The 21,343-nt window shown below is 49.2% G+C and overlaps 6 protein-coding genes across 6 annotated transcripts; 3 read left to right on the top strand and 3 right to left on the bottom strand.

Annotated features, from left to right (window-relative positions):
• Nucleotides 1-74: 74 nt before the first annotated feature.
• Nucleotides 75-2,483, bottom strand: BGZ61DRAFT_341931 (uncharacterized protein; the record flags this gene model as incomplete). Its single annotated transcript, XM_046239469.1, has 3 exons — nt 75-201; nt 287-1,247; nt 1,298-2,483. 3 exons carry the CDS (start codon nt 2,481-2,483, stop codon nt 75-77), a joined length of 2,274 nt encoding a protein of 757 aa, XP_046109290.1.
• Nucleotides 2,484-4,101: 1,618 nt separating this feature from the next.
• On the bottom strand, nt 4,102-5,262 carry BGZ61DRAFT_442639 (uncharacterized protein). Its single transcript, XM_046244765.1, has 3 exons — nt 5,212-5,262; nt 4,985-5,153; nt 4,102-4,842 (listed from the first exon to the last, which is right to left on the bottom strand). The coding sequence occupies exon 3, from the start codon at nt 4,832-4,834 to the stop codon at nt 4,148-4,150; it is 687 nt and encodes a 228-aa protein (XP_046109289.1). The 5' UTR covers nt 4,835-4,842; nt 4,985-5,153; nt 5,212-5,262; the 3' UTR covers nt 4,102-4,147.
• Nucleotides 5,263-5,993: 731 nt separating this feature from the next.
• On the top strand, nt 5,994-11,297 carry BGZ61DRAFT_527834 (uncharacterized protein; the record flags this gene model as incomplete). Its single annotated transcript, XM_046253171.1, has 19 exons — nt 5,994-6,184; nt 6,314-6,554; nt 6,611-6,890; nt 6,961-7,716; nt 7,777-7,835; nt 7,893-8,311; nt 8,380-8,655; nt 8,728-8,759; nt 8,821-8,960; nt 9,014-9,031; nt 9,086-9,421; nt 9,482-9,503; nt 9,558-9,714; nt 9,773-9,899; nt 9,953-10,002; nt 10,060-10,182; nt 10,244-10,421; nt 10,469-10,632; nt 10,688-11,297. The coding sequence occupies 19 exons, from the start codon at nt 5,994-5,996 to the stop codon at nt 11,295-11,297; spliced, it is 4,179 nt and encodes a 1,392-aa protein (XP_046109288.1).
• A 260-nt stretch (nt 11,298-11,557) lies between these two features.
• BGZ61DRAFT_442635 (heterokaryon incompatibility protein) lies at nt 11,558-14,166 on the top strand. Its single transcript, XM_046244764.1, has one exon. The coding sequence runs from the start codon at nt 11,598-11,600 to the stop codon at nt 13,794-13,796; it is 2,199 nt and encodes a 732-aa protein (XP_046109287.1). The 5' UTR covers nt 11,558-11,597; the 3' UTR covers nt 13,797-14,166.
• Nucleotides 14,167-14,178: 12 nt separating this feature from the next.
• BGZ61DRAFT_442632 (uncharacterized protein) lies at nt 14,179-15,570 on the top strand. The gene is made up of 6 exons (XM_046244763.1): nt 14,179-14,522; nt 14,579-14,728; nt 14,781-14,888; nt 14,936-15,076; nt 15,130-15,192; nt 15,247-15,570. Exons 1-6 carry the CDS (start codon nt 14,331-14,333, stop codon nt 15,361-15,363), a joined length of 771 nt encoding a protein of 256 aa, XP_046109286.1. The 5' UTR covers nt 14,179-14,330; the 3' UTR covers nt 15,364-15,570.
• A 1-nt stretch (nt 15,571) lies between these two features.
• On the bottom strand, nt 15,572-17,207 carry BGZ61DRAFT_584473 (putative 1-aminocyclopropane-1-carboxylate oxidase; the record flags this gene model as incomplete). Its single annotated transcript, XM_046256367.1, has 4 exons — nt 15,572-16,004; nt 16,094-16,392; nt 16,450-16,773; nt 16,841-17,207. The coding sequence occupies 4 exons, from the start codon at nt 17,205-17,207 to the stop codon at nt 15,909-15,911; spliced, it is 1,086 nt and encodes a 361-aa protein (XP_046109285.1). The 3' UTR covers nt 15,572-15,908.
• Nucleotides 17,208-21,343: the final 4,136 nt, after the last annotated feature.

Raw genomic sequence — 21,343 nt, 5'->3', positions numbered from 1 at the left:
AAGTTACAAGATCAAGAGCCCTCATCTACAAGTATCACTCTTTATTTGCAGCAATGTCAAAGTACCTTTCCTGTTCATGACGAACTCACACTAGTGTCCACCCATCCAGATAACACATCGCCGTGTAGAACATGTAGGTCGCACTTAAACTGCCGGAGCCACTCAGCATTGTCGGCAGGAGTCTGGTTCCACGGATCATCGCTAAGAAAGCTGATTAGTCATTTATGTTTCTAGCGATACAATCAAAGAACCTAAATCTGGGAAACTCTTAGACTTGGGTACTTACTCTTGAAACATGATCCATCGTGCTTGGTACTGGAGTTCCTCATCCGTAGGTACATGGCTATCTGGATTACGTGGGGATATCGTGCTCACTACAAACCGAGATAAGTCTCTGACAAGTCTTCGGTAGCAGTTATCGTCATTGAGTAATAGCGGCATCGCCCTGGGTGGTATCTTTGGCTCGCCATGATTCGATCCAATAACGGGGACGGAGGTGGAGGTGCCGACTGTGTCGAGAGACTTTCCGATGGGATCCTCAGGAGCAGTGCCCGTAGGTAATACGCCAAGGCGAGGAATTTTGGATTCATGGCTAGAAGTGGTGGCTTGAATGTCTTGCATCTCCGAACTGTGATCTGACCGAGGCGCGGATTGAGGGATCATTGACACAAGATTCGCGCGACGGCGAAATGGTGCAAGCCAACCGCTTGACCCGTATATTAGCCCAGCCAAAAACGTTTGAAACCATGGGCAAGGGTGGGGCGAAGACGCCTCCATCCGCGTAACAATGCTGTACGCCTCGAGTTGAAGATCCGAGTCTCCCACTTGGTGCCCGAGCATTGTCGAGATCTCGACGTAGTTCTGGAGCTGATTCTCCATACTGCATGTCTCGAAGATGTTTCCTTTCCCGTGGATCTTAAGCTGAGTGACCCATGAGGTCGAGTGGTTTTTCATAGGACGAAGCCGTGCCCGCTTAGTTGTCTCCTCGGACGAGGTGAGCAAATCGCGCAGCCATGACGGCGCCGTCGTCTCAGCGCTTTGGGAGAGAACATCAGAGCTAAGGACGATACAGCAGCTCTCATACGCAAGAGCTTCGTCAGAAGGTATGCATTGGCTTTTGTTAAGGTGGTCTGTGAGGAAGTCCTCTAGTTCCAGCTTTATAAGCTCAAACGCGTTGCTTGGAGTTTCTGGATGTACTTGTTTGGTTGTAAAAGGCCAGGGCGAGTTTCGCTCGTAGTGAATTAGATCTGCGGTGGTATTAGTAGAGTATCGGAATGTATTCATAAGTAGTACTAACACGGAGGCACAGAATTCTCAACCATGTCAAGGACATGGTCCTCAAACCCCCAGTCACCCTGCCAATCTGCCATTGACTTTCCTTCCCTGAAGTGTTCGGCCAGGTGGCCAACTCGATCAGACCAATGACTCATAACAAACTTACAAAACCCACAGCGAGAGCGTATAATCTGACTCTCATCCTTCCAAAGGTCCATGGGCCAGTCGTTGAACTTGGCATTATGTACCAATTTAAGATGTTGTCGAATGTGATCTTTTCGGTAAAATATTCGCTCCTCTGGAAGACGCCCGAAGCAAATAGCGCAGTTATGGCTCTGGAGATGATCTTCGTCTGGATCTAGCTGGGCGCAGAAAACGCAAGCTAGCCTTGATGTGTTTGGATCCTTAATTCTTGGGCCGTCTGGTGAGCACGTCCACCGCTCAAGAGACAAGTGCAACGACTTTTCATGCCGTTGCCAGCTGTGCTTGGTTTTGAATGTCTCGGTGCAAAAGGTGCACTGAAAAGTATGTGACGTTCGCGAGAGGTTACTCAATCCGGTGGTGTGCATAGACCGAGCTGCAGCGACCCTCCGTCTCCTGCGCTTGGAGCCTTGCCCAGGAAGTTCGAAGGACCTACGCGAAGTGTGCGAGTTCTGGGAGTAGGCAGAAGCAAGAGAACTTCTACTTGAGTATGAGGTCCCTGCGCTACTGGTTGATAAGGCATTGTGCCACGACCCGGACACATCGCGATCCTCATCGTGAGATTGTCGGCCCATGCCTGGCGCGAGTCCAGATATAGCTTGTGCGAGGGCAGAGGCATCGACGGCTTCGTGTTCAGGTGGCGAGTTCTGCCAGCGCTGTAAGGGGTCCATATTCTGGAAAGACATGGGCGATTCGTTTGGGTCAGACATGTCTGTGTTGGAATAGGTGTCTCTCAACCCCACGAATGGTGATGGTGCGCGCGGGCGTTTGGACTTGATGCGTCGGCGGGTGTTGGCGAGCCAGTTTGCAATCTGTTGTCTGCTGAGGCCCGTTTGCCTTTGGATGCTCTCCATTTCTTTTGCGGTCGGGTAAGGATGTCGGATATGGTCTGAGAACCAACCTTTCAAAGCCCTGACTACCCAAGAAGGAAACCGGGGCCCAGCCCGGGATGGTTCTATCAGCCTGGAGTCCTGAGATTCTCTTTCATCAGGCAACTCAAAATCCATGGAATCTAGCTCCTCTATGGAGCTACTTGCAGGTTCGTACGAGCTAGACAAACTTCTGACTGGTGCAATGCGGAGAGGGTGTGCTCTTAGGTCAACCGCATCCCCGGGCAAACAAGGCTGGCCAGCAGGCTCAGTAACGAGCATGTCCAGGTACGAGTCTGGTTTTTGTTGCGGTCGAGCGTGCGATCCTATTGGTAGTGGAAGGGTCTGTTGCTCATGGAAGGGGAATATCCCGTCAAAGATAGACTCTACCCTGCGGCTGGACTCGGGGGTGCCCATATCAGCATCCAGGCCATTCATCGACTCGCCAGCGCCGAGCGCATTGATATACTCGAAAGAATACGTCTCTTGATCCATTGTATCCGTGACCCGTAGTCCTTGCAGATTGTCTCGGAGCGAGGGCGCAGGATCTCGGAGAATCGGAGAGGAGTTGGGCGGCTGGTTTAAGCCTCGAAGGGCGGAAAAGGACATGTGACCCACCCATGAACATGTCGATTTCGCCTTTCGGTAGTCGCATTATTACCGGGTACGCGACCCACCCACTCCGCGATCATGTTGATTTCGCCTTTTGACATGACTTTTCTGTGGGGCTTTCCGGGTATCATGTATTCCTCTAGGAAAAGGATATATTCGCTGTGATCAAACAACTAGGGTCAGAACGTCGTGGTGCTCAGCGCAGAATTCTAGCCGCGAAGGCACGGATGTAAGCCAATCCTCTTCCGGCCGGTCCGGATGACCTGGAGAAGCAATTATCACCATCATCAGCACTGCTTTACACACTGTCCATTTGATCAAATTGACCGCAACGGATCCAACATGCCGCATTAGTGAAGCGGCCTTCCAACCCTTCAGTTAATCCATCACCCGCCACAGACCCGTCTACTCATTCACATTCAGCAATCGGGCGCCCGGGGAGGATTGATACGCATTGCATCCATAGTGTTCCTTCGCTATTCTGCGGGACTTCACAATACGTAAAAGTTTTCTGACGTATGCTGCCGCCTCCAGAGCTGGACAAAGGTGATGTCTCAGTCACCTGGAGTTGATTGATCTCGACATTGTGCCTATAGATGCACTCAAAAATGTAACCATTATGGTCATTGTGCTTAGCTGTATTGCTACCATGTAATTCCCCATTCAGTATTCGATAAGTATCCTCATGCTCTTCTTACAAGTATCAGTAGTCAAACTCCAAATAGTTGACTCTACTGTTGTCTCCTGCGGACCCTAGTAATAGGTTTAGATACTGATATGAAAGGCAGGCGTGTCGGCAGTTTGATGGAGTGATAAGATAGCATGCAATGCGTGACCATCTGTAGGGAGATAGAAGATCCAGTAATCTAACAATAAGTAGAGATGTCACATGTCTTAGTAAGGTCAACCGGGTAGGATAACTGTTAACGCCAAGGCATCAAAAATATGGCTGGCATCTTCTTATAAGCTATACGATGACTTGTTCACCTTGGACTAGATGGGCGGTCCTGAGTGGTTCGTTTGGCAACCTGCACGCGGACCCGAAGCGCATAAGGATCCGTTATGACTATTGGGAAAGAGAACAAGCGCTGAGAGGCGTGGGGAAAGACAAAACGCGTTGAGATAAAGGTTCTTGAATTAAGTTGCTCAGGGAGATAGATATATGAGTTTTCAACGACACATTAGCCTAATCAGAGACTCATCAACCATTTGTCGAGATATTCCACATCCTTCATCTTGTTCAATAACACTTCGTACTTCTTCCCTTCCGCCACACCCTCCTCCAATGACTGAGGAATCTCAGAGCACTTCTTCACATCGTCCCACTCCGTCGCACCAAAATCCCGCAGCACCGCACACCGCTCGTCCATCGTTCCACAAGCCGCCAATCGGGACCAATCTTCTGGTTTTTCGGGTGCATCATACTCTGGAAGCCGCATAGGCGAGTTCACCGCAAAGGTTTTGAGCAAGATCACAGGGTTTTTATCCCCTCCTGAAGACGATGAAGGTTGGGAAGGGTAGCCGATGTGCAAGTCGGGCGGATAATGGTAGCCGTAGGGGTAGTCTAATGAGCTATGCTGTGCCTCGAAAGCGCGGCTGGGCCACCACCGAGCACCGAGCTGCAGAAGGTGGAGGGCGAGTTTGTCTTCTTCTCTGAAGGATTCCTCGTCTTCGCCGATGGTGAGTTGGCAATCGAGATATTGGGATGTGCGTGGAAGTCCAAGCCACTGGAGTTCGACGCCCGTGAATCGACGGATGACTACGCCGACGACGGAAGGGTAGGCAATGACGGTGCAGTCCTTAGGACCGGGGATGATCCGCGGTTGGTGGCCGCTTGTAGAGCTAGTTTCCGGATATGATGGGGTGATTTCTTTCATTGCGAGATCTGATTCATAGATCAATAGATATTAGCAACGTGCTCCAATTCAGGGCACAAGATTCAGAGGTAAATGTGAGTGGGCGGGGGAGAATGATGACGCAGTGTCATCTAGGTATTATCCAAAGCCACCTGCAAATCCAACATTTACCTTCTCCTGACAGCTAGGAAATCCGATAGTGCGAGGGCAGTCAGCCGCCTAAGCAAGCAAGGATGATTGGAACCCGAAAGAAGGTAATTAAGCGAAGCGGATGCAGAAGTAAATGAGGTTACAAAGTAATATGATAATAAGCTTATTTACCCGGTGAAGGAGGGAAAGTCTAGCTGACATAAGCCCTCGGCTACGACGATGGCTCAGGGAAGATGAATTTGACTTACAAAGCTGGTAAACGAGCTGGTAAATGAGCCACCTAAACTACAAAAGTCCCTCCCATTCTGCATTTTGCCGTATCTTCCAGCAAACAGCCCGCACTAAGAGGCGGATTTATTCTCCTGCCTAAAGATAACATCACGGCCTCAGATCATGTTGCTGGTTAATCACGCAATCTACGGAGTACATCTACTTTAGCTCGCGTTGTTGGTTTATCCTTGTATTTAGACCTAACACGACCTTAACTCATGCTGTTGGTTAATCCCTCGACCCGAATCTGCCTTGACTCGTGTTGTTGATTAATCCTTCCATCTAAATACAGCACTGCCTCATCTCATGTTATTGGTCATCCATCTATCTTAATTCAACACTGCCTCAACTTGTGTTTTTAGTTAATCCTTCCGTGTAAGCCCAACACGGTATCAATCTTCAAGAGCACACTCGAACGTTCGCTAAATGTATCCTGGCAAAACGGCCGGTCCCGGTCCCGCTGTGGACCTTAAGGTCCAGTATTTCCATCAGCTTTATAGGCTACATTCTACAACGCTAAATCCTCCACCAAAGGTTCCCAATATCTACCAGGACGTCACGCCACGGTCGGTACTGCGCCCAGAGAAGCTGCAGCCGCCCAAGTGGTATGGATATAGATAGTGGCAGCATGGAGGGGGTATAAATGAGGAAAACATCCTCAGTGATGCATGGCATTCTAATCTCCACGGCGAACATCTTGTTTCTCCCCCAACGTGCACCTTGGATTCGATACTTGTGTGCGATTAAGTCTCTTTGCACGATGCTATTTCCCCTTCTTCTAATACCTCTTCTCCTGAATGGCGTGCAATGTCTACCGCAAGCCAAGCGCGACGTTGCGGCCACGGCTAAATTGGCTGAAGGCTTGTCGACCGAGGAGATGAATGATGCCTGGCCGTCGCGCGACATGGTCGATATTCAGAATTGGTACGGAACAAGCCTATTTGGCTGGAAGTAAGTGCCCCTCTTCCTCCCCCCGACCAATATGTGATTCGTATAGGGGCGGGCAAATGGGAGTTTGACCACACGATTTGAAGCAAACCATGACAATGTCATGACATTCCGACTCTGACCATGCTCTAGTGGTTGCGATAAAAAGGATAAAACTTTCAAAGAGAAGATCATCGAGGCTTACGCCGACGCCAACAAATTGGTCAACTACGACGGCATAAACGAGAATCTTGACTTCAATTCAGCTGCCGCGCTTCAGTTCTTGGGCCCTTCCGCGCTGAACATAAAACAGCAGAAACAGATACAGAATGTCCTCTTCAATGCAGCAACCGTCAAGCAGGGTGGCGCTTGGTTTACCCCGAATTGGCTTCGTGTAAGACTCTCCAGGTAACCCTAAGCTTGGAATCTGGCGGGCTGAATATGATACAGGTGCGCTGCGATGATCCTGCAGGAGTATGCCCGCCTGAGCCCGAGGATCCGGATAAGGATCCTGTATGTCCCCCAGCAACCGCATCGGATGACGAGCCGCCCCCCCAGAATCTTGCGTATGCCAGGAACCCTTTCGAAAAGGCCGCGGACCCTTCAAAAAAGCCGAATGACAGATTCTCGGAAATCGCTTTCTGTCGCGGCTTCTTTCAACTCCGGAACTTGGGAAATGCGATGGCGTATGGGTCGGGCTCCAGCCACCCTATCCTAAAGTCTGACTTGAGTAAATATCAGGGCTGAGGTAACAGAAAATTCCGATACGTGTAGCAAGTGGCGCGTGTTAACATTATTAGCCGATGTCTTTTTGCATGAGCTGTTGCACCTTGACTTGGTCGCCAACTCCAAAAATGATGATCCGAACCCAGACATTCGTGACTTCAAAATCAAGTTTAGAGTCGGCAGTGGTAAGCACAAAGGTGAGCTGACGAAATACACCAAAGTCTACGGGCCACGACTCGCCAAGATTCTTGCCGGCTTCCAGCCATGGCGTCGAGACGTGACCCTAGGTCAATTTATCCAGCGCAGTGATGACAGCTACTCCATGTTCGCCTTGGCAAAATATGTGGAGAAGACTTATGGCTTTTATCCATATATACCCGTGATTTACGACCAGATTACTGAAATGCCTCGGATTCCGAATAGAGATAGGAGCTCGGCACTAGCGTTCGAAACGAACGATAATGAACCCATAACATTCATCAATTTCACCCAGGTGGACGACGGGATGTGTCCAACAGTTTATGAGAATGGGTCAGGAGAAGACCTAGAGATCGGTGCACCCCACGACAAGTCCTTGTACCCCGACTCGTACTGGAAGCAATACGATCAGTGGATTCAAGAGATCAGGGATGCCTACGGCTCGGGGGACGGCGAAGAGAACATGCCGGACTTCCTGACTTACGAAGGGACCGAACCTGGAAAAGCAGTCAAGTCCGGTACGAAGCTGCGGATCCTTTGCGTTGGGGATTCCATCACCTTCGGGGCAGGAAGCGACCTCAATGGCGGTGACGGCAACGGATACCGGCTCAGACTCAAGCAAGACTTATCGGGTAAGACCCAAGAACACCCACAGACCTACAGGTGCGGGATAGCTGACACTTGTGTAATAGGGGACAAGGTGTATTTTGCTGGGACAGAATCGAGTGGCACGATGGAGAATGGCAATTATGTGACAGCCCATGCGATGATTGGACTTGAGTGTACCGCGTAACTAACGGATTATTAGGCTGCTTGGAGAGGAAAGTCGATTAAATATATGGCAGACCACGTTGGTCCTTCTTTGAAGCATCGACCCAATGTCATCCTTCTCCATGCGGGAACAAACGACCTCGACGACAGATCCCAGTACTCGTCCGAGGGAAATGACCCGGAGGGAATGTCAGAGCGTCTTGGGGATTTGATCGACCAGATGGTTAAGGCTTGCCCTGATGCTGTGATCTTGGTCGCGATGATTATAGATACCTGCGACTCACACAAAGCTGCACGTCATAGCCAATATGTCTCCCTAATCCCCGGAGTTGCTAAGAAGCGCCGCTCACAGGGAAAACATGTTCTTGCGGTTGACTTTACTGATATTCCACTGAGCAGCTTACGAGACTGCATCCATCCGACAAACGACGGGTATAAGACAATGGGCGACCACTGGTACGATTTTATGCATCAGATCCCTGGCTCTTGGATCACAAAGCCCGTCGGATCTGATCCCGATCTAGCGGTGCTGGAAGCGATACGAATGGCGGGATTGCTACTGATATTCCAGGGCCTGACTACGGCAATCCTGTCGTTGCCAAGTCGAAGGAAGAGCTCGCCGTGGCTTATCAAGTGGCCCTCAAGGGTGACCAAAGTGCATGTCGGAGTCGTCCCGTATGGCAGAGTGCTGGCAAGATTGCTATGGGTGTCGGGGAGAATGGGTTGTGGAAGTTCACGGAAAACTGGGGCAAGGCTGGCAAGGTCTTCGATGGCATTGGGAGACCTGCGTCAGGTGTCAGGTGAGTACACATCCTTTGCCGACTGTTAGGCATACTTGGACTGCAAGGATACTAACGGGCAATCACCTCTAGGTTTCACGATATGGATGGTGATGGCAAGGCTGGTAAGTGTCCATGTGCTGCAGTAATTCGATGCGTGGACTATGGTTAACTTGAAGAAATCAGACTATGTCTGGCTGGACCCGGACACTGGAAGACTAGAGTGCTGGCTCAACAATATGCCTGACGGATTTGTTCGTGCCGGAACCCACGAAAAGGGCGTCATCGCAGCAGGAACAGCTACTGCCGAGAGGGTATACCTTGCAGTAAGTACGGCCCAGAGACCCGGCATGACCCCGACTGACAGTGATGCCTCTAGGACCTCGACGGAGATGGTGTAAGTTTCGAAGACACTAGGGGGACCAACTGACGGTTTGCTAACTGACTCTAGCTTTCCGACTACCTGGTAGTCTATCCTGAAAATGGATCGGTGGATGTATGGTGGAACAAGGGACCAAGCGGTAACGCATCCAACGGTTGGGACTGGGCCAAGGGCGGCCAGATTACAGGAGGGGTTCCCCACGCTAACCTAGCCACTCTGCGGTTCCCTGACATGAATGGAGACGATAGGGCTGACTATGTCTTCATCGGAAAGCATGGTTCTTTGGCAAATTGGCAAAATACTGGGACAGATCTGGGTAGAGGCGTTGAGTGGGTGTCGAGGAATGGCATTGCGACCGGCGAAACTTATCAACTTAGCGATTTTTCTAAGCTGGTGCTTGCTGATGTAAGTTTTGAAGGGGCATTTTGTTATGCAAGGGGTGCAGAGCTAACGAAGAAAATCTAGATCGATGGTGATGGTCGTGATGGTAAGTGGCCAACGCACCAAGCATCTGAAACAACAGCTGACCATGTCGATGTAGACTATCTGGTTTTCGACGGTGACTCAGGCCTCTCTGGCTTTTTGAACCAGCCATCAAACCGTGAGGGTGTACCAAAGTGGGTTAAACAAGACGACAAGGCCTTTGCCGTGGGTATCAAGGAGGACCGCCACAGTATTCATCTGGCTGACATGGACGGGTGAGATACCAACATTACTAATTACGTTGTATTTAGAGACTGACAGCGAACGCTTTAGTAATGGAAAAGCCGACTACATCTTTGTGGACGACAACGGCGCTGTTAACCTCTGGCACAACCGTGGATCCGCCGACACATCCATGGCTATTGATGGTCTTCGGTTTGCAGACATTGATGGCGACGGGGTAAGTGTCTCGACTTCCCCATCGGCAGAAATCCAGAGGACTAACCGCTATAGATTGACGACTACATTTGGGTCCATCCGGAGACTGGGGCACCAAGTGTTCGGTGAGTGACCTGACCTTTGAGCCCGTTGCGTGGCAGATAAGCTGACAGAGCATACAGCCTCAACAGGGGGATAAATGGCCATGATCAACTTGGATGGGAGTGGGAGTCTGTGAACGGTGGCAACCCCATTGCAAGAGGAACCGCTCCGGGTGCCAAGGTGCGGTTCGCTGATCTCGACGGGTGAGTCTCCTTGATACACCTTCTCCGTCGTTGTTAACCAGCTGTCTTACTATTGACCCAGAAACGGAATGGCCGACTACATTGTCATCGATCCTAAAGATGGAGGTATGAGAGGTTGGCTTAGTCTCGGTCCAATTGACAACGAGTACGGTTGGAATTTCGTGCCGCAGGATCGGATTTTCCAGGGTGGCATTGGACCTGGAGCCAACGTCCGACTGGCAGATATTGACGGCGATGGTGTAAGCTACCTGCTTGATACTCAATCTGCAATCGCTGACCGTCATAGCGCGACGACTACATCTATCTGCACCCTGGAGGCCGTACTACCATATATCGGAACAAGTGGAACAAGGATAGCCCCATGGATAGCTGGGTGCGAATGGAAGATGCCGAGGCGAAGAACGGCATCCAGCGCCGCCCCGAGGAGATTCTCTTCCACGATATCAATGGGTTTGTACCACTCAGTGCACTACCTCATCCTCTGCTGACTACGTTCGTCCTCTAGCGATGGCAAGGCCGACTACCTCTGGGTCAACCCCGTCAACGGTATTGTTCGTGCTTGGATCAACAATTACCCGAAGAGCCCAGCATGGATCGACAGTGGTGAGTATGCCGGCAGCGTGGGCACCGCGGGCAACAATATCCGCTTCGCCAAGCTACAGGCCAGCGGCCGCGCGAGTCTCGTCGTCGTAGACCGCAGCTCCAACGCCATAGCCGCGTGGCTCAACGGCTGCGATGATCTCGACCTACCGGATACGACACACAGGATCGTCATTACCCACGTGTCGACCAAGATTTCCGACAAGATGTGGGGGGTGACGGAGTATCCGCTTGAAGGGACGCCGCCCAAGGACTACTGTGACCTGACGGGAAAGTATTCGCGCGGCGAGAAAACGAGCCCCAACGATCCCGACGACGCCAAGTATCCTACTGAAATCACGGGTATTAAAGAGCTCTATGGCCATAAGTGCGCCTATAGCGGCTCGCCTTACACAATCGGACGCTTGAGGTGTGAAGATGTGAGTGGGATTCGCTGTTACAAAGATGGGAATTTTGGCAAGAAGAAGGACTGCGACGGCTGGTCGTACACACCTGCGTTGTATTGTGTGTGGTGATAGAATAGTAAGTGAACAGGACATTTATTGTTTACCGCAATATAAATTCCGCTCGGGTCCGATTGAGACTCCTCAAGAAGTGATGGATCAGCCCAATGCAGCAACGGACTACCTGCTCCTTTCGGCAGAACCCCCGCTCAAGTCTAGCTGCATCCTGGATAGCACAACGATCCCGGTGTGAGATACGTGGACCCGCTAAGTTATCAGTATCCATCTATATCACCATGGGTAAACATTAGCTGAGGTATTTTGCTACAACGCTGTGTCGTTCCTCAAACTCCTTGGCTAGCCTACATCAAAATGCCACCACTCTTCAGCCTGCCTAGGGCGCCAGCATATCAGTATTCTCCTATTATTTCACGTCCCCGCGCATTCCGGCTCATCCGGATCCTCCCACCCCACCGTGCCTTCTTCGGTGACACGTTGCGGATTGAGATCATCACTGTTGACGACGACAGCCCCTGTCTGTACGACACTCTGTCATACACATGGGGGTCGACAAACGGACGCGCGCCAAATCGCCGAATTCTTGTCGAGACTCAACATGGGCCTCATGAGTTGCGCATCTACCAGTCTCTGGAGCTTACGCTCCTCAGCATCAAGGCGAATCGGCCCATTTTTGTCGACCAGATCTGTATCAACCAGTGCGATGATGAGGAAAAGGCCAACCAGGTCCAGTTGATGCATGACATCTATGCAAATTCCTCTCAGTTGCTGGTCTGGCTAGGCCCTGAAACCAAGCTATCCAATGAATACTTTTCTTACACTTCCAAAGTGTGTGATGAAGGGATTCTAAGCCGCTTCATCGGTCCAAGGAGGGGTGATTTTCCCCAAGTATTCGATGCAGTCATGAAGCCAAAGATTGAAGTCACCGGATCCATTCGCGAGGATCGAGATGATGTTCTAATGCTGCTGTCAAAATATGGAAACTCTTACCCAGTAGATGGCCTTGAAGACGTGTTACGTCGGCCTTGGTTCAACCGCCTCTGGATCATCCAGGAGGTCTGTTTGGCGCCCAATGTTTTGTTCATTTGCGGCTCTAAGGATATGAGCTTCGAATACTTTCAACTTGGTCTTCTTTTCTACACAATCTACAACACGTTCTGGTTAGAAAATCTGAAGCATGCCGTGTCCCAGGCTGAACTTACTCAGCGCGACAATATCTTCGGCCTCAATCAAAGTCCTATTCGCATGATCCAGGAACGCAAGGCGATTCACATGCACGGGAAAAGACATTCGCTATACAACTTGATCATCAAGTACAATACGAATGGCGATCAAAAAAAGATTGGAGCCACGCTGGCCGAGGACCGAGTGTTTGGCATTATGGGACTAGCAGAAGCTCAAAGCTTGATTGGGATGAATGTCCGATACGGAGATGTATCCAGGACTTTTACTGAGATTGCTGCATTCTTGGTCGTCCAAAATCTCGATGTCATACTCTTCTCACAGTTTCCCAAGCACATCCCGAATCTCCCATCTTGGGCACCTGATTGGTCTATGAACCTACAGATACCAGCCAGCTACTTGACATTACAGGAGCCAATCTTCAGCGCTGGAGGGGCTATGGCCGTGAAACCAAGTGTGGATTTGAACTCGAGGTGTCTGGTTGCTCGAGGCATTGCAGTTAGCAACATTGTGAAAGTTGGCCAACAAGCCATGGTGAAGGATCCAGATCAACGAGTCGTGCAAGGGGTTGATTATCGTTCCGTGAAGAGATTTTACGATGAGCTCGATGTTTTCATCCCTCAATCCCGCATCAAAGACGACATCGAAATGGCTGCCATTCGCCTAGCAGGTTTTGATCTTTCGATGAGGCAATTCGCAGCGAGATATCCCGATGACACAGCGGAAAGGCTGAAGAAAACAAAAGAGCAACTTTCGAAATGGGGTCAGAAGTTAATCGACACTGACAATATCGTCTCGTCATACCATATCAGTCGCGTGTTCGGCACCGTTGGCATTACTCCTTGGTACTGGGTTCCTGCGAGTGAAACCGATGCTCTTCAGCTCTGGGCCGTAAACCCGGTAGCGGCCTTCACGAAGTGGGTGAAGGCCGCTGGGATGTTTATCTTCGACCTTATTGGAATGTCTGTCGCGTCAGCAAATGTGGTGCTATTGTCTAAGTATCTTCGATTGCGACGCAAATATTCCCGCATGGACTTGAATGCCTCAGGGAGGGATGGGGTGATGAAGAGGGTTGGCTTGGATCCCGAGATGGCCCTGGGAGAGATGAGCTTTTATTCAAATGACTTGATAAAAAATGTCGGACAGAAGGTGTATCTGACCGAGGAAGGTCACATAGGCACGGGTTGCAACGACATACAAGAAGGCGACACAGTAGTTGTGTTGTTTGGGGCGAGTGTTCCACACATTTTAAGGAAGAACGAATCTGTTACTGGGGAGGATACTTGGTCATATATCAGCGAGGCATACTGCGATGGGATCATGCATGGGGAAATTTTGGGGGGTGATGGCGTTGATTTTCATATTGTTTGAATCTTTTGATTCTGAATGATGATCAAATAATCAGTGTCGAGGTTGATCTACATGGCTCAGTGAACAAAGATGGCTAACAACGGGGTATGAAGGTCAAGACTGCGAGCTAGCGGAAGAGCTATCAGGTTTTCAGTCTTTGGGCCAACAGCTCTGAGCCATTGCGGAGGTTGCGACTAACCCGCATACGATACCAACTGGCTTCTCGGCAAAGATAATTATGACCCTGCATATTATTGACGCTTCTGGAATATACAGTGGGTGGCTAAAAGCTTTTCCAATGGTCTTAGAATGACACATCATATTTTGGAGAAGGGAGAGATAAGGAATTAGCTAAAGAGAGACGGAGGCATTTTGGGCAGGAAACTCCGAGACCACGCTGAAGGGATTTCTTAGCGCCCCTGCTCGGGATCCTACTGGTAACCAAAATGCTTTTAGATCGCTGATCGAGTTCGGATAGAAATGTCGGTCTTCAGTCGCCTGCATCGAAAAGTCTTTGTCCTTGACAGACTCCTCTAAATCCCGCCCTGGTCAAAAATGCGCTACTCGCTCAAGAATCGGTGTGTCTTAGTCACGGGTGGTAGTCGAGGCCTAGGAGCTGTCATCTGCGAAAAGTTTGCGGCAGAGGGTGCTCATATCATGGTCAACTTCGTCTCCAACCGGGCCAAGGCCCAGGAGGTCGCCAACAAAGCAAGCTCGTATGGAGCCAAGGCTTTCACATGTCAAGGAGTAAGTAGTCTCCCAGCGCATTTTCTGTCCAAAAGAAATACTAACGCGTTTAATAGGATGTGGGAGTACCAAGAGACAACGCGCGCATCGTCAGAGAAACAGTAGAGGCGTTGGGTGGTCTAGATATCATCATTGCCAATGCTGGGTGGACCAAGTTTAGCGACTTCAAGGACCTCGAAGCCCTATCCTTGGACCAGTGGAACAAGGTCAGCTCACAGGCATGATGGTTATCGCTCTTTACTTGGCTAATGATATCAGTGCTGGGCAATAAACACAACATCTCACCTGCAACTCGTGCAAGCAGCGAAACCCATCTTTGATAAGAATCCGGACGGTGGAATCTACCTCATTACTTCTTCCATAGCAGTACGAATCCAATCACATCTAGTTTCATGTCTGACTCGAGCTACTAGGGTATCACACAGAGCGGAAGCAGTATGGCTTATTCTGTTACGAAAGCCGCCGGCCTCCATCTGATGAAATGCATTGCCTCGAGCCAAGGGCCAAAATTAAGGATCAACGCAATCCTTCCGGGTCAACTTTTGACAGAATGGGTACGTAGCACAGCCCCTTCCACAAAACACCTTAGAGATCTTACCTTGTGTAGGGCTTGCAACTCAGTGAAGAGCAGCTCGCCGAAGAAAAAGACGAGGCTGTTTTGAAGCATGAGGTATTGTCAGCCCCGAACCCTTTCTAGGATAATATCCTTCTTAACTCGGTGCAGACATACCTTGACGATTGTGCCGATATGTATGTCGCCGTCGCGAAGAATTCCTCACTCACAGGACAAGAGATTGTTGTCGATGCTGGCCTCACCATTGCATGGAGTTCTCGATTTTGATATTGGACTTCTCTTGATACAGGAGTACCTCATGTGTTGTCGTATGACATGTACATGTCAGGTGCCGGAATGCAAGGGATATCTAAACGCCGGATTTGGTCAAGACTAGTAAATCTACATTCCGTAGCCGCAGCTATACTGAAGGGAGACCTGATATCAGCTACAAATAGCTAGGGACAGCCGCCTGTTGGCAGAAAGATCAGAGATCAATACAGTGACCACTGCCACCCCTACCTTCCTAGCTGCCTAGCAGCTATCATCTGACCTCTTCACTCCCGTTGTGTATTACAGCCCTGACAGTACATGAGTCTCATAGTGGGCTCAAAGTTTGAGCGTTTGAAGCCCTAGTTACCTAAGACATAATAGTTGCCCCATGACACTCGCCCACTACCATGTTTTGGACCGTCGCTCAGGCACATCAGATCATTGTAGGACACTGATGTCAATAACATTTATTTATATTCATAGGGTCAAATAGGTAGCTAGAAACACCCAAAATAATTTTCAACACAAGCATCTTAGAGCTTGGAACATGTTATATCCCCTCAACCACTCACATCGGGGAGGTTGGTTCGATACTTCAAAAATTGCGGTATAGTTGAAGCAATCCGGTGAAGGAGTGTCATGTTGTCTTTGTACATCTAGTCGCACGTTGCAGTTTCAATTAGCAAACTATCGTGATTTGGAGACGAACAAAAAAAAGTAATGGGGGGTTCATTTCTAGACTTACCTTGCCAGCTGAAACAGGTGGGTAGTTGCTTACATGGGCGCCGGTGATTAGCTCAGGGATTGGCTTAATGACAGTCTCGTAGTTTGGCGAAAAGAAGAACGGGACGGCATATCGTTCTTCACCTGAATAGTTCATGACTCGGTGGCGTGTGGAAATATATAGATCATTGGTAACGGCCTGTAGCTGATCACCAACGTTCACAATGAAGGTGCCTTGCTTCGGGGGCGCGGAGACCCATTTACCCGACTTGTTCAAGACCTCGAGTGCACGAACTGGTCCTGGAGCTAGGATGGTGAAAACTTCACGAGTGGACTTGTTAGTTATTACTTTTAGTCCTCATGAAATGCTGCACTCACATTCAGAGTCGGTGTGCGGGTCGAGCCTGCGGGCTGTAGAACCTCGATCTTGTGGTGGGTAGTGAGCAATGACCGCAGAACAGCCAGGATGAGAGGTCCAGTTGTCAAAGTATCCCTCAGGTAGACCCAGAGACATTGCAACTGCTTTGGCCAACAAACGGCAGAAGTTCCGCAGTTCACGATAATAGTCAGAGAGGGTTTCCTCAAACCCCGCCGGCTCACTTGGCCAGACGTTCCCACCCGCCATAAAAGGGTCATTGCAATCGTCGGCTGGATCGTCGTTGAGCTTAGCGTCGTGACCCCACTCGAAGGCTTCATTCAAGTCTGAAAATCCCATATTCACAGTCAGTCGTTTTGTCATTTTCGAGCGGCGGGAACATTGTAGACAGACTTCCTAGGCCATCCGGTCCCGGCTTTCCGGAGCCCCCTACAGGGGTGTAGCCCCTGAAGTTTGGGCTATTGTCGATAAAGATGTCCATCCTTTTCTCGAAAGGCAGGCGGAAGAAGCGTTCGGCTTGTCCAAATACGTCATCGATTAGAGCTTGGGGGATCCCATGGTTCTCAATATAGAAGAACCCAACACGAATGCAGGCGGCTCTGATGTCTGAAGCGACTCTTTTGCGTTCCTCAATGCTGTCGCTCCTAATGCCGCTGACATCAATGACCGGAATGGATTCAAAATCTCCTGCTTCTGCAGCCCAATCATGATCACCCTCCCTTGCTGGCTGGTTATCATTATCCCAGTCTGAATAGCCCATCGTAGGATATGGAAAAGGGAAAGCAAATATAATGAAAAGGATTGTCTACTCAATGAATAATGTAGGTACACTTGGAACGACTGGGAAACTTTAAGAGTGGTGTCAGTGGACACTTTATATGCTCTAATCAAGGCACCCAAAGACGGTTGATAAGATCTGATTATCATCCAATACAGCAGCTACGACGAATCATCCCACGCTCTAGTGAACTCGGTGATAGCTCTAGGTCTACTAGAGCTGGCAGAGCTTGTCAAGGGTGTAATCTGGACAAGGTTACTTTTCTTTTCTTTTCTTTAGAGGCAACTAAATCCGAGGTACCTATACTTTGTTATTTATACACTGACTCTTTCCTATCACATAACATGCAAGTTACATGGGGAAAGACTCCCCGATATCTCAAGCCCGGTAGAGGCAATGATAGTTGCATTGAGCAGCATCATGCTTTTGTCCCAAGGGCGTACAGATTAGATAAGCTCATGGAACGGATGGTTCAGATGGCTCAAAAGGAGTGTAGCGAATGACGTGTTCCTTCGGAAAATTAGCAAGATCCTTTCCTTATCATGTACGTCGCAAGGGTAGAGATAGAAGTGCGTACCATCGACGCTACATATCGCGAAGAGAAGAAATGAAAGAGGAAGGAAACTCCGAGGGCACTAATCGTGGACATGACAGGGAACCAGCAACCCTGTCTTACACCCGGCTGTCCACATAGAATCAGAGTGATGGCTTTTTAGTATTATTTTGTGGTGGAGCGTCAAGATCCGGAGCCACCAATTCAAGCTAGCCTCACTACCTGTCAACTCTATGGATTCTGGGGAACCCATGCGTTCTTCACTCAGCGTGTGCTGTTAGGTGTGGTGCCGTCGGAACCACAAGTGTCTTTACGCTTCACAAATCGGGCATTCCTATCGTCACCGCCATCTTCTGGTCCAACTTTGATGAAGTGAGAAACAATGACCTGCAAATCAAAGTTATTGACCACGGTGAGGTTGCAAATTAAATGGCCCATTGTGGTACGACAAGAATGTAATTCTGCATGTCCCAATTGGTGGTAGCAAGCTAATCGCGTTGTCAAATAGTCGAGAGGACGGTTTCTGATACATTGAGGCACGCACCTTTCGATTTCATCGTTGGAGCCATGTGGGACGCTTCCTTCAATGTTGTTTGCGCGTTAACTTGTTTGGATTCTGGGACAGTGCAAAAGGCGGTTGCGTCCACAACCTAGTCTGCCTAGCCATAGACGAAGTCGTGGCTGTTGCCAGGGCATCTGGCTAAAGCTCCCATCTGAAACTCAGGAGGAAATGATCGCGTCCTCACTAAAGGAGCTCCGACTAAGTCCAAGGATGCAGGTAGACGCAATGAGGCAGCGACCCATGGAAATTGAGGTCATCCTCGGCAACCCGCTGCGAATAGCACAGCAAGTAGGAGTGCAAGTGCCGACACCGGAAAATTTGGACCATATTCTTCGTGCTAACCAGTGGGTAATAAAAAGACTCTGATCCAACCTCAAGCCCTTTGTCCAGGTCTGGAGATATATCGACTGAACTTAGATTTCAACACGATTCCCAATGTGCAGCTGTCCTGAAGGAAACAAGCCTCAAGTAGCCCTTGAACATTGGCTATGATGTAACGTCGGAGTGTTTCACTATATATCTAACCGTCAAGCTGATAATCCAGCTCGATCTTTCGTATGGTGGATTACGTTTTTGTTCGTGTCGAACCAGACTGGTCTATATCGCCACTAATAGATCAGCGGCTTAATTCAACATAATATAGAACAGTGATGTAGTTGGACACATGCATCTGGTCACTTGTATAACTCGTTGTTCCGACTTTGGCGATACTTAAACTACCAGCTTACCGATTTGAGAAGGAGACTCCGAGCTTTCATTTGGGTGTGTGGGTCAAAAGACAGCACTTGACTTGTCTTCTTCGGGCTTTCTTACCCTATACACATCTCCTCCAGTGAGAACCGAGGAAACTCACGATACACGACCCGCTGCCTAGTGCGGTGCGGAGTGCCGTCAGTGCCTGCGTCGAACCAGTCTTGTTCTATGGCGTGTAAGTGTAGTACCCTGGTGCAACGCGACCGATGGAGCCAACCGTCTTCGGAGGACCAATGAACTCCTTGCACCCTGCCCACGACCAATTCTCATCCAAAAATGCTTCGGCAAGGGACAAGAAACGCCCCTACAGAAAGCTCCGAAAGAGGAATCGGCCGAGGCCTCCTTTCAGTGGACTGAGACAGTAGACCCAACCATCTTGATCGTATACTCAGACGGCTCCTTGTCCTCGGAGGGAGTAGCCAGCTATGGCTTCGCCATCCACCAGAAGGACCTCTCCGTCTGCAACGGCTCGGACCGGCTTGGACCTGCCAAAGTCTTTGATGCTGAAGCTACGGGGTACATCGTCTGGTTCCTCACAAGCAGTCTTCGTCGAGTTCCAGGCGTTAGCTGCATCTCACAAAACTATACAATTGCGCCACCAAGGCTGGAATTGATGGTATCCTTTCCCCTACCACACCAGGCCGCTTACTTTCCATATTGGTCAGTCGGTCTTTAGTAATCACATTCAGATGGCCCTTCATACTCACGGTTTATGCTGGGCGTTTACATATGACGGTGGCAAGCTGTGCACTGAGAAGGAAGGCGACTCCGACGTTAGCTCGTAGTGCCGAAAAGTCCGCTCAACCTTGTCATTCACAATCTTTTGAACTACTGGGACGGATTAAAACTTCTGAAACCTGGTTTTCATTCAATCAGCGTGGACTGACAGTAATTACTAAAGATAAGAAACAGGCTCTGGCCAGAGAGATATTGCAACCCTACTGCTATTTTATTATCTAACACTATAAAATTAAGTCAGACTGATACCTCTTAACGAGCCTGCCTCTTTTCCAACTAGCTGTGAATAGTAGTTTAGTATTTTCTTTTCTTTATATAATTTGAGATTTAAAATTAAACTTTTTAAATTTAAATAATAATAGATTTTAACTGATATTAATTATTAAGACGGCCCCGATTTGTGAAAACTCGAGATGTTGTAGACATCTGGCCATTGCGTTGCTCAACGAAGTGAATTGGAGTATAAACTTGATGTGTAATAACCCCCCGCCCCCACAAAACCTTCGCCTGTCAACCTTCGACCAAACCCTCCGCCCCCGATGACTCATGCCTGACACCGAGCCTCCTCCAAGAAGACGAGTCGAATCGCCTATTGTTTGATTTGTTATGTACTGCACTACAGCGGGACTTGTAGCATCGGCCGGGTCGACTACAGTTCTTGTCGTTGGCATAATGGCTTTCAAGAGGATAGATGAATGAGAGATGATGTGTGAAGGAGGGAAAGAGTCAGAGCTCAGCTTCTTAAACTGACTACAGCTTATATATTCATACAGGTTTTAACTTTTTCAAGTTAAAAAGCTCGATATTTGGTTATTATGGTAGTATGGGTAGGAAATACTTGAATTGTGGATGAAACTCTTGATGGAGCAGACAGAAGTTAGATTAGATTAGTAGACATTTGGCGCAACAACTTCCATCATTCTTCACTGTGAATATGCCGAGTACATCTTCCCCGTCTCGATCCACCCTGACGTCCAGGGGCGGTCATGCGCCACCCTGATGGATAAATGGTAAGCCGTCTGTGTTCATGTCTTAAGGTACTCGTGTATTGAGCAGACTGTATTGCTGACATTTATCAAGGGGCCAGGGTGCCCTAGTACACATACCCAGAGGGGGGACTAGAAGCTCAACAGTAAAAAAAAACCAACAATAATATCGGCAATACAGACCATATACCCAGTCCATTCAAAGGTCAAAATTTTACTCTGACAGACTAAAGTTTCTAGTCCAACTGGTTACCTTTTCCAATACCTCAATAAGCTGCAGTAACAGTCGCATTTACTAACATTTATATTATTTTCTTCTAGGTGGATTGAACACTTCATGAAACGCGACATTTGGTTTGTTACGATGGGTGAGATGGCGGTAAGAACCCATCGGCCCCAGGAGCTTGATGCCAGCATGGGCGAGCGCAATGCTTCACAAACGAGTACCACTCTGTTTTGTATTAATCAGCTCGCAGAGAAATTAACGCATGTATGCTCAGATCCGTGACGGGCTCTAATTCCCTCC

This window comes from Ilyonectria robusta, assembly GCF_021365365.1.
Source record: "Ilyonectria robusta strain PMI_751 chromosome Unknown BGZ61scaffold_3, whole genome shotgun sequence".
NCBI classification, from domain to species: domain Eukaryota; kingdom Fungi; phylum Ascomycota; class Sordariomycetes; order Hypocreales; family Nectriaceae; genus Ilyonectria; species Ilyonectria robusta.
This window is presented reverse-complemented; position numbering and strand designations above follow the sequence as displayed.

Bases quoted from the DNA above. Each gene is read 5' to 3' on its own strand.
- BGZ61DRAFT_442635 (XM_046244764.1), top strand. From the start codon at position 11,598: ATGCCACCACTCTTCAGCCTGCCTAGGGCGCCAGCATATCAGTATTCT.
- BGZ61DRAFT_442639 (XM_046244765.1), bottom strand. From the start codon at position 4,834: ATGAAAGAAATCACCCCATCATATCCGGAAACTAGCTCTACAAGCGGC.
- BGZ61DRAFT_442632 (XM_046244763.1), top strand. From the start codon at position 14,331: ATGCGCTACTCGCTCAAGAATCGGTGTGTCTTAGTCACGGGTGGTAGT. The intron at 14,523-14,578 runs GTAAGTAGTCTC...CGCGTTTAATAG, and splicing joins AGGCTTTCACATGTCAAGGA to GATGTGGGAGTACCAAGAGA. The intron at 14,889-14,935 runs GTACGAATCCAA...TCGAGCTACTAG, and splicing joins TCATTACTTCTTCCATAGCA to GGTATCACACAGAGCGGAAG.